At 36.3% G+C, this 12830-nt stretch overlaps 1 protein-coding gene and 1 pseudogene across 2 annotated transcripts in view; both read left to right on the top strand.

The window, feature by feature from the left end:
• LOC135201486 (actin-like) overlaps positions 1–11882 on the top strand; it is a 106415-nt gene extending 94533 nt beyond the window's left edge. Inside the window, exons 1-2 of one of the 2 annotated variants that reach the window (XM_064230463.1) lie at positions 8953–9096; positions 10654–11882. In XM_064230463.1, coding sequence (XP_064086533.1) covers positions 10687–11820 — 1134 coding nt within the window. In that variant the 5' untranslated portion in view covers positions 8953–9096; positions 10654–10686 and the 3' untranslated portion in view covers positions 11821–11882. Of the gene's footprint in view, positions 1–8952; positions 9097–10653 lie in introns of those variants that run through there. The other variant, XM_064230464.1, reaches the window with a different exon arrangement.
• Positions 760–3708, top strand: LOC135201478 (actin-like; annotated as a pseudogene).
• Positions 11883–12830: the final 948 nt, after the last annotated feature.

The raw sequence follows: 12830 nt of genomic DNA on the forward strand, positions 1-12830 counted from the left end.
TTATGATTCACTCCCTGTCCGATAGAGTTTAGACTGGAGGAATTAGTAGGCGTGTTAGAAACTATTCGGCTTCCTGCCACGTTTAAGATTCTAATTTAAGTGAAAAACACATAAATTCAGGATGATGATTCATCACATCTGAAGAAAAATTATTCTATTCCATTGTTCCGTTGCAGGATGTTATATATTTGAGTTCTGCTTTCGTCCTCCACCTCTTCATCTGATTCAAAATAAATCTGTCAAAGGAAATCAGGTTAGCATATACTGGAAATTGGGATCGTCCTGCCGCTCAAACGTGATCGTATCCTGTCCAGATTGCATAAACTAGAAAATGTTGGCCATTTTGTAAAAATAGTAAGAATGGATACACACTCACACACGCACAAAAAAAGGAAACAACACTACTATTTCTCAATCATTTTCAAGAAAATATGATCGCTTAATTCAAAACTGAATTCTTAAAAGTCTTGAAAGCAAAATAACTTTTTAAGTATGGATATTATCACATGACTTTAAAAAAAATGAAAAGGAACATGACTGTTTAAAAAAATGAAAAGGAACATGATTGTTTCTTCTAGATTTTCAAGAAAAGACAATGAGTATTAGTATTGGCAGTTACAAAGTTAATGCATGATTTTATTGCAGAGTTTGAAGCCAACCCAACGCAAATAGCAGCTGTTGACTGGATGAAAGGAAAAATCTTAATCCAAAGTGCAATGCAAGGCACATGCATTCGTCACATAGTATTTTGGCTCATCCTCGCCTCCTCATGGGGAAATTTGGAGCCTTAACTCTTGTATATAAACCGAGATGTCGAAAATGAAGAGCAGTCGTTAGGAGACTCACTGTCCAGGTAGGTTACGAATTTTCAGGTACAATTGGCGCAGTGGGGGTGAAGGAAAAATTGAGATCTAGTGCTTGAAAAACAACCAGTGTCGATAGAGCTCTGCCATTCTCAAACTTTGAGGGATTAGGCCATTTGCCTCATGTGCTATGAAGGATGGTAACATGCTTTCCGTCACCAGGAGCTCTACAAAACTATGGAATGAAAGAAAAGTGTCCAAAAGTAAAAGTGTGGTAATGACCGATGAAATTGAAATAAAGTTCAAGGACTGATGGAGTAAAAATAAAGTGAAGCATATGAAACCTATGTAAACATCATGGACACACTTCGTTGGCGTTACTATAAAAACTAAAGTATAAGTAAGCAAAAAAAAAATATATATATAATATTTTCTAGTGAGACGAAGAGAAAAGTGCTCAAGAGCGGCATGAAAAACATGGTATAAAATGTGCTCAATAAAAGACTTTCACAATACAGGGAGCAACAGTGACATACAGAAACAGTGTTTGTTTGATATGACGAACTCAAGTCAATATTCATGCAAGAGCCATCACTTAAAAAGTGTTCCCAATGATACAAGGCCAGGGAATACATGGGGGCAAGATCAGTTCCGTACAAAGCGCATAATGGCTGGGATCATATTTATCTATGTGTATATATACAAAGGTTTAGATATGAATGAACAAATAGGTGTTATAAGGTGATTAAAAATCCTTTTACATTTACTAGGGGCATACATATAAAGTCTTAATATTTAGGGGAAAGAAGACTGAGTAAACGTGCAAATCTAATGTAGAAATGGTACAAACGGTGGTCTTTGCTTCAGAACCATTTTGTTCAATAATAAAATCAATAATAGATTTAAAATTCACAAATATACTTGGGTGGAATACTCAAGAAAACTTGACAGCAATAATTAGACTTTTTATACCTTGTTTTATCTGATTTTTTTATGCTGAAAAACAATCTTCTTAAGCTTTAAAAGAAAGTTATAAAAATATAAGAAAGATCCAGATAGAACATCCTTTGAAATATACATCTATAGATAAATACAACTGAGATCTTTTCCCTAATACATATCGTATACAAATTACGGGGCAGTGTTAGAGAATACATAATAATAATCATATTGCAAAATTTAGGATATCTGAGGCAAAATATATATATATGCTCTAATATAAAAATTGTATACTTTAATGCTTTATGGTTGCATTTGAAAAATTCTGACGTGATGTAGTATCAGTGGTAATTTTTACGCTAAGGTAAACAAGTGTAATACATGCATAAGTTCTATAGGATATTTTTTTAAATAAGCAACTGGAACTAAACCCTAGTGCTTCAACTATCATTGAAATAATAACTGTACATAACGAAAGCACGTTTTCCCAGGAGTTCCAAATCTGCACAAAACTTGTATTCGTAAAAGCAAAAAATATTCTTAAGACCGTACGGAATTATCTGAACTCTATATGAACATAATGAAAATGCTGTAATTTAAAGAAACCCGAAAAGATGTGTTGAACAATGTCTATAATCAAAATAAAATTTTTCTCTTCAGGACTTCTCAAAACACCTGTCAACATGTGTGACGACGAAGAGGCGACGGCGCTCGTTTGCGACAATGGCTCCGGTCTTGTCAAGGCTGGCTTTGCCGGTGATGACGCTCCCCGAGCTGTCTTCCCCTCCATCGTTGGCCGCGCCCGTCACCAGGGTGTGATGGTCGGTATGGGTCAGAAGGACGCCTACGTCGGCGATGAAGCTCAGAGCAAGAGAGGTATCCTTACCCTCAAATACCCCATCGAGCATGGTATCATCACCAACTGGGACGACATGGAAAAGATCTGGTACCACACCTTCTACAACGAGCTCCGTGTTGCCCCTGAGGAGTCCCCAACAATGCTCACTGAGGCTCCCCTTAACCCAAGGCTAACCGTGAAAAGATGACTCAGATTATGTTCGAGTCCTTCAACGTGCCTGCTACATACGTTTGTATCCAGGCTGTTCTGTCCCTCTACGCCTCTGGCCGTACCACTGGTGAGGTCTGTGACTCTGGTGATGGTGTCACTCACATGGTGCCCGTCTATGAAGGTTTTGCCCTTCCCCATGCCATCCTCCGTCTGGACTTAGCTGGTCGTGACATCACCTGCTACTTGATGAAGATCATGACTGAGCGTGGTTACTCCTTCACCACCACCGCTGAGCGTGAGATCGTCCGTGACATCAAGGAGAAGCTTTGCTACATTGCCCTGGACTTCGAGAGTGAGATGAACGTTGCTGCTGCCTCCTCTTCCATCGACAAGTCCTATGAACTTCCTGACGGTCAGGTCATCACCATCGGCAACGAGCGTTTCCGTGCTCCTGAGTCTCTGTTCCAGCCTTCCTTCCTTGGTATGGAATCTGCTGGTGTCCACGAGGTCGTGCATAACTCGGTCATGAGGTGTGATATTGACATCAGGAAAGACTTACTGGCTAATATTGTCATGTCTGGAGGTACCACCATGTATGCTGGCATTGCTGATAGGATGCAAAAGGAGATAACCGCATTGTCTCCACCGACAATCAAGATCAAGATCATCGCTCCTCCTGAGAGGAAGTACTCAGTTTGGATCGGCGGTTCAATTCTTGGGTCATTGTCCACCTTCCAGGCCATGTGGATTACAAAAGAGGAATACGACGATTCTGGACCCGGTATCGTTCACAGAAAGTGTTTCTAACTCCAGAATAAAAGATATGCCTACAACCTATAAATCTTATTGTTCTCTTGGTTACTTTATGAACAGCACTACCTCCAATGTAATTCGTATGGATATCTAAAGGAAATAAATTTTTAGTTGGAAGAATGTTGATAAACTGCATTCTATCATTGTAGAGTATAAATTATCCATTAAGGCCGGGAATAGCGGTAGAACATCCACATGTACTTCTTTTACAGTAAATTAACAAATACACAAAATTATAAGAACAAACTTATTCTAATATCAGACAAAGAAGCTAATATTTCCGAAACAAAACCCTTTTTAATCTTAAAGCACAGGAAATTGCTGCCAAACTAATTATATTCTCTGTGAAAGATGTACGATTTAAAAGGAAAGTTTCCCTGAAAGCAATTGGAGATTAAGTGGGAGATCATGGCTGTGAGAACAACAAACACTCGAGCGCAATGAGAGCAGGATCTTTTTTTACTCCTGTACATTGCCCTCATGCCACAGGAAATCTCAGGGATCAACGCCAGTTACATTATTAGGCGAGCATTTTGTTGGCTGGCAGTCTGCAACGTGTTCAGTAATAATAATGATAAAAAAATAGCAATGTTTAGCATTTAAATAGCCTTAGGTCCAACCTTATTTGCATTCATCTTTGAAAGCGGATTATAATTAGAAAATATTATTGTTATGAAAATATAATTATCATCATTACAAATATAATTTAAATTTGTGCACATCCATATGGAACAAGTTAAATACATGATTAATTTGACAAGAACTCCATTCAATAGAATTCACATAGTCACAAAGAAACTAGGAATGAAATATATACATAAAGTGTCAACGATTAACATTACAAAGCAATAACAACTGAAAAATAGGCTAGAAGCCTAGAAACCCTTAAGAAGATAACGTATTTCAAACCAGCATTGCATCACCAACCTATTGAAAATGAGCTAACTTTGCAATCCTACCAGAATTTCGTTTATTTATTAATATCGTTATATTCATGTGAAATTAAAAATCATATTCTTGACGTAATGGAGACCTTTGTGTACCATATTTGTGAGTGTGTGTGTGTGCGTCCTTAAATAGTCCCATAGGTACTTGAATAAATGGTACAAAATTTTGAGACAAAAAGTATTAAATTCGCTCAACATTTCTTCCGATATCATTCGTAAAAAGGAGACCTATTAATAAATCAATGGTTAAATAAGTGACCTACTAAAAGCGTTCTAAAGATAAGGAACAGCTGGTTGGGAGAAATTCTTTTTATTGCAAGCGTTTATAAAAAAAAAAAAGGTAAATAAAACTTCGTTGGGGAAATATTTACAAAATTGCTGCTGTCCGTTACGGACACCGGTTCATTATGGACACTGGCAAGTTCACTGAAGTCGGTGAGAGAGAGAGAGAGAGAGAGAGAGAGAGAGAGAGAGAGAGAGAGAGAGAGAGAGAGAGAGAGAGAGTTTTGCTCATTTTTTTTTCTTTTTGAATCTGGGGTTAAGAAAGTCTAATGCATCACGCAGGAAAAATAAACAAAACCGGCATTTGTTTTCACCTGCATTTTCAGGTGAAAACATTTGAATCAGAATGCAAGCTATGAAACCAAAATATATTTAACCTGCTTTCTTAATCCATTCACTTAAGAGATGAAAGCATTTGCTATATTAGATCTTAATACCCTTTAAATAAACAAATTAAAAACGAATTCTTGAAATGAGATAAAGTACAAAAATAGGGTAACCGTTTTAGATGTCTCTATTTGCCCAAGTACCAATAATCATACAAGTTATCGAGTTATCCGATGTTGATACGTCTCTAATCCAATTAAAATCATATGTTAATTTAAAGGTTTAATGAGTTTAGCATGTGGCAATAACTTGTATGGATACATCTAGTTTTAAAACTTTCAATTAATCTTACGATATACTTGGAGGTAAATAAATGTCACAGGTTATGTCATTCTTTTAAATATTCTTAAATGATAAAACTTCCCTTCTCAAAAAAAGTGACATCCCACTCAGAGCAACTAGCTAGTATAAGTATTCAATTGAAAATAAATGGAGGATGGCAATGGGTAATATTTCCAAAAGTAACTCATTCTAGTATTCTCTAATCAGTGAAATGAAAGATACATGTAAAGGTAAGTATTATTCTCAAACATATTACGAGTTTATAATATGACAGATCCCCAGAAGCTATAACCATTCTGAATAACTAATATGTTTATTCAGTCAAACTACAAATATGCCATTGCAATGAGGATAAGAAACACTTAAATCACCAAAATTTCAACGCTTATTGCATCATTACCTGCATCATTCAAAGAATAAGGGGTTACAAAAAATAACATTATTAAGAGAGTTCTCAATGTCATATACCATATAATTAAATAAGAAATGAATCAATAAGCTGTCGAGGAAAACAGAATTTTAACTCTTCATCCAAACACAGGAAGCTTTAATAGCTCCCCGTGTTGAGACGACGAGTTAAATTTCTATCTTATTAACACCTTATGTACACAGTATATCATATATTTTACGGTATATCACATATTTAAAACTATGGGGCCACACGAGTATGCGCACACACACAAAAATATACACAAAACATACGCAACTTGAAAAATGATTTTTCATTTCATCTTCGTTACGCATTTTAACACAACAGCGTGCTAAAAAGAGTGACAAAGATGACTAGGAAAGATCAGGTTTTAAAGTTGGCTTCAGAACATGGTAAATTACTGGCCAGGTTGAATGAAAGGCGATGGAAAGGACGCGCCTCAATATTCAGGCGAGAATGAGCCATTGAGCATAAGGGCGTTGATAAGCTCCTGACGAGCTTTCCATTCGGGTGTACAAAGCGGCTGATGCTGTGGAAGTTTCCTGTACGAATATGAACGATACAGCAAACTGGTGTCTTGCGTTTCTCCGGGGTCATTCCTTATTAGAAAAGACGATTAGAACATTTAACACAAACACACACATACATATGCTATGTATATGCAAACACACGCGCGAAGAATTCGAGAAGTTAGGAGGGCATTGTGGCTATTACAATTACATATGTATCTGATAAAAAGTGACCAGTAGATTCTACACACACACACTATATATATATACATACATACATACATACTTACATACATACATACATACACACACACACACATATATATATATATATATATATATATTATATATATATATATATATATATATATATAGTGTGTGTGTAGAATCTACCGGTCACTTTTTACCAGATACATAAGTAATTGTAATAGTCGCAATGCCCTTCTTACTTCTCGAATTTTTCGCGCGAAAAATTCGAGAAGTTATATATATATATATATATATATATATATATATATATATATATATATATATATATATAATCACAAAAATGCACGCTATTTGGTTATCAACTGACACTATAGAAAACGCTTAAAAAGAAACGACAGATCAATGTTCTTTTCTGTAATTAATACATCTTCGGGGCACAAACTGAACCATAGTATGAAATAAGTGAGCAAAAGAGCTCTAAAAAAAAGTAAAGTGAAAATGTAGTATTAGGTCTTTACAAACAAACAATGCTCATCCAAACTATTTAACCTATAGCAACACAAAAAAGTCACAAATGAGAAAAAATGCCTTATGACACATCGTATAGAGAAATAAATGAAAACAAGCTAATTAATGACCAACCAGTGTATGGAAACATATGAATTCACAAATAATAGTAATATAAATAAAAAAACCTCATTCATAAAATGACAATAATAAAAGCAATATGTTAGGAAAAGGTTAAATGATAACCTTCAAACTCTTTACTAATTTAGTAATAATAAACCATAATATACCAGTTTACTGACGTATTACCTGATGAAATCGATTATGTAAATTAAGAATTGTTGAGTTTCTTTTAGTAGATATGTTAACAACAATGAAAGCGATGACGAAATGGATCATATGTCAATTTATTTCAAAGGCAAAAGTTTTCAAAGATAGCAAATTGTCTATTTCATAAATGAAGATAAAATAGACACAAAAATGATAAAAAAAAATCATATAAATAATACTGAAAAAATATGGTAATGTAGAATGCGAGAAAATGCAATAAAATGGTAACAAGCACTAAAGTCAATGGCAACAAAACATCTTTCTCTTGATTACCCAATTTAGCAGAGCACTAATGTCTGTGAAATACCTGGTTTATCCAAACGAACACAATCCAATCTCGCGGTTACTGAACTGTCGTCTTAGAAATGTAGAAATATAAGACTTAGGCTTAGCTTTCGCTAGCATCACGATTTTCTCTTTCTTTACGATGCAGGACAACGCAGAAAGTCAACAATATATTCATCAGGGCAATCACTGCGGTTATTTTCCAACACATTCTTTAAATACATTCTTCTGAAAAGAGCAACGTAAAGATGTCAGAAAGCTTATTTTAGAGCTGGAATTGCATAAAAGAACATGAGAGAGAGAGAAGAGAGAGAGAGAGAGAGAGAGAGAGAGAGAGAGATTAGAATAAGTAATAGTCGTATTTATTTCTGTCCCTCTAATGGTTATGGAACCTTTGGGATGCCCCATCTAGTATGTGCCTCAGACGACCGTGACATCGACCAATAGAGGTATGTGAATTTGCAGAGAGAGAGAGAGAGAGAGAGAGAGAGAGAGAGAGAGAGAGAGAGAGAGAGAGAGAGAGAGTTATTTTATAATTAACCTTTGCTATATTGATAAATACTAGTAGAGGTTATGAAACAATCAATGCGAATTTAAGGCGTCTTGAAACTCGAAGAACTTCAGATTGTAATGAATTAATTTCGAGGTATTAAATGGTAATGAACATAGAAAATATATATAACTGGAAATTCATTCTCAGCTAGCAAAGGATATGAAGTGTTGAAAACCTTTCATGTGACTCAAAATTCAGAAGTTAGATTTTTTACATTCATATATTTTTAAGAATGAGTCTATGAGATGAGAATCACAATTTTGATGAGTATGATACTGGAACCCAACCTGAAATAAATATATATAATAAAAAAATAAAAGAAAAAGAGGAAGCAGGAGAATGATTAGACATATGATGTCATTTCTTATCTTTTACAGCACTTGTTGCTTAGCGAAGGTGCACAAATGGAATGTGAATTATCTAAGAAAACTGTACTGTTTCACTTAATGACCCAGAAACTTTGTAAACAAACAATGCCATGGAGTTCACACGTGCTTGAGAATGACGTGTCTTTCAGGTGGGTGTGCTTCCTCCTCATCAAATCATGCCAAAGTCTCAGGTTACTTAAACAACCAAACTGACTTTGCAACTGCGCAAATCAAGAGATCGAACTACCTTGGCAAAAGACGCCTCAATGAAAGAAAAATACGATGAAATTACTGGTTTGAAGGCTTTGGGGGTGGTTCATTTGATATCGTTTGGCTCGATTTCACACATTCCAGTGGGGGTGGTGAACAACGGATCCCTGGTCATGTATTTAAGGAGCCCAAGCCTATGAGGGAAGCTAGTCGCATCTAGGACTCATCGACGGTAGGTTACCAATACCTCCGCTGACTCACAGTGGGATTGTGGTGATGACGTTAGTGGCACCTCAGTGTTTGAAGTGATCATCATATGTGGATGTTCGTTCTAATGATATCTCAGTGATTAACCGATATGACTGCTAATTGGCAAATATAATCTGCGTCGAAAAAAATTATCTCATGAAAAATATAACTCGGTACCTTATCTGAAATCTTATTAATTTGGGCTTTCAACGTTTCAAGAAAATCGAAAAATCAAGAACTACCAAAAGCCATAAATAAGTGTTATATCATTTTCAAGTGAAGTTACCATTTCCGGTGCAAAATCGCTCTTTAATATTAATAATTTAACATTTACTCCTGTTTTAGACCATTAAATATGATGTCTGAGTAGTGGCACTCAAAAATTGCCAGTACTGCTAATCAAAACTCACTTATGGCGGTGATTACACAAATCTGTTTCCACATTCTGGACCATGAGTTACATTACAACGTCTGAAACTTCTTGCAAAACTATTTTCGATCAAAACTTGACAAAATACTTCCCTAAGTCTCTAAATTATAACGCAACAATAATAATATCCACATAAAAGAATTGCGAATGACAGTTTGAGAAAACTGTAGGAATTTGGATTAAAATGCATGCGGCACAAAATACGAAAAAATCTGAGGATAGCTAAAAGTTTAATTATGATACCTCCATAGCAATTTATAATATCTAAATCGCTAATCTAATATCTAAAAGAACCGTTAGGATTTAAAATAATAGTTTATACAATGTAAAATATTCCAACACATTTTCAGAACTAGAAAATAAACCAAAATGGTAAACTGGCTAACAATCAACAGGCGCGACGACCGATTGGAAAACTATTCTCGTAAAAATCGTAAATTCTTCATCAACTATGTAAAGTAGCGACACGTAAACTTGCACTTATTAGAAAAACTTACAAAGCAGTACCGAGGTGAAGAAATACGAACTAAAGACAGCGATATAAGAGAGGTTCAAATACCAGCACACCTTAATACATTGTATAAAAGGTTCTTTCAGACTATTCTATGGACAAATAAAAAAATTAGATAAAACACACCCATTGCAACTAGGTAGAGAGAGTTGATTGAATCAGTAAATTGTATATCATGGAACTGCACGCTAAATTTTCGATGAACAGATTGACAATAGAGAACACAACATGATTTTATATAAACAGTACAAAAATTGTTTCATATTTGTCCAACGCACAATACATAATGACTGTGCATGTCTTTTACTAAACATCCACATTTATTCTTCAGTGAGGGATAAGTATTCTGAACATATATTTTAAGTTCTTTTAAAGTATGCCAAAAACTTGACAATATTACACAGATAAACAAAACACTGATTACTTGAAATAATACATCCTAGTACACAAACACACACATATATTCCCGTAAACACGCACACACAGAAACCCAGATTTAGGCTTATGTAAACTCTTTCGGTGATTTTTCAAGATACTCATGTATGTATGCATACTGATTCGTTTTTCCAACAATGAAGCAATGTTCTTGAATTTTCCAGATATCCTGATATCATATCTAAACCACCACCACCATGTGTGACGACGAAGAGGCGACGGCGCTCGTTTGCGACAATGGCTCCGGTCTTGTCAAGGCTGGCTTTGCCGGTGATGACGCTCCTCGATCTGTCTTCCCCTCCATCGTTGGCCGCGCCCGTCACCAGGGTGTGATGGTCGGTATGGGTCAGAAGGATGCCTACGTCGGCGATGAGGCCCAGAGCAAGAGAGGTATCCTCACCCTCAAGTACCCCATCGAGCATGGTATCATCACCAACTGGGACGACATGGAGAAGGTCTGGTACCACACCTTCTACAACGAACTCCGTGTTGCCCCTGAGGAGTGCCCAACCATGCTCACTGAGGCTCCCCTTAACCCAAAGGCCAACCGTGAGAAGATGACTCAGATCATGTTCGAGTCCTTCAACATGCCTGCAACTTATATCTGTATCCAGGCTGTCCTGTCCCTCTACGCCTCTGGCCGTACTACTGGTGAGGTTTGTGACTCTGGTGATGGTGTTTCCCACATGGTTCCAGTATATGAAGGTTTTGCCCTTCCCCATGCCATCCTCCGTCTGGACTTGGCTGGTCGTGATATCACCAACTACTTGATGAAGATCATGACTGAGCGTGGTTACTCCTTCACCACCACCGCTGAGCGTGAGATCGTCCGTGACATCAAGGAGAAGCTTTGCTACATTGCCCTGGACTTCGAGAATGAAATGAATACTGCTGCTGCCTCCTCCTCCATCGACAAGTCCTATGAACTTCCTGATGGTCAGGTCATCACCATCGGCAATGAGCGTTTCCGTGCTCCCGAGTCTCTGTTCCAGCCTTCCTTCCTTGGTATGGAATCTTCTGGAATTCATGAGACTGTCCACAACTCCGTTATGAGGTGCGACATTGACATCAGGAAGGACCTGCTGGCCAACATTGTCATGTCTGGTGGTACCACCATGTATGCTGGTATTGCTGACAGGATGCAGAAGGAAATCACAGCTTTGTCTCCTGCCACCATAAAGATCAAGATCATCGCTCCTCCTGAGAGGAAGTACTCCGTCTGGATCGGTGGTTCCATCCTCGGTTCTCTGTCCACCTTCCAGGCCTTGTGGATCACCAAGGAAGAGTACGACGAGTCTGGCCCCGGAATTGTTCACCGCAAGTGCTTTTAAGGATATATTAAGATTAATATATTTTATAAATCGATAAATACATCATCTAAAAATACTGATAAGATTTTTTTTATATCCTATAACAGTACATTTGTATAGATAGATACATGAGAATATTACCATATGAGCAGATTTTTATATTCTCAGTTCTTGATAAAAACGCCCTCTTCACTCTTATAAAATGATTGCAAAACAAGTAATACTGCGTAATCTTCAAAAAGAAAAAAAAGAAGGAAGAGGATGCTGAAAAATATTGTTGCTCGACTGATGCTAAGCTTGCGCAGCATTGGGCACTTTTTCTTAAAACCTTTAAACTGCCCCCAGTTTATTTTGAGAATTATTGATGGAAACATTTTATATTAGTCGAAGCCTTATATAAAGCGTTAATTGCAGTTCACTTGTTTGTAGTAATAGCAACTTTAGGACCTTCTTACTATCCGTCAGTGTTTACTTCTGAGCCGTATACACTAGACTGGCTTAAAGTATTATTTTGCTTTTATTTAAAAATAAATGAAGAAAAGCTGTAGCTACTAATTTACAATAACAACATATTTTGAAAGCGATAAGTGCACCTCATGTTCAAGGCCCATCATTTTTAAAAATAAAAAGGAGAAACCTTTCATTTGTATTATCGCTAATGCATACAAAATCGCCTGACAGAGCAAAGATAATATTTATCACGCTTGTTATTTTCATTTTCGTTCTATAACCTATTTAGGGTAACAGTTGATTTTCATTCTCACGTATACGTACGGAATCTTATTCAGAGCCTTAGCATTTAACCAATTTTGTTGTAATTAATAAATAAAACTGCTGCTATACAAATCTACAGTTAAAACTACGGTTTATAATGAAATCTATAATAGAAAAATGTTCTTTTTGTTTATAGCAATGCAAATTACAAAGAAAAAAAAGCAATGATGAAAAAAAAATTTGTCTAACAGAGTACCTACTAGTTGTACTTAAGCAAAAGATATCATATGGACTGACCTAGAAACGTCATATTCCGA

This window comes from Macrobrachium nipponense, chromosome 28 (genome assembly GCF_015104395.2).
Source record: "Macrobrachium nipponense isolate FS-2020 chromosome 28, ASM1510439v2, whole genome shotgun sequence".
NCBI classification, from domain to species: Eukaryota; Metazoa; Arthropoda; class Malacostraca; order Decapoda; family Palaemonidae; genus Macrobrachium; species Macrobrachium nipponense.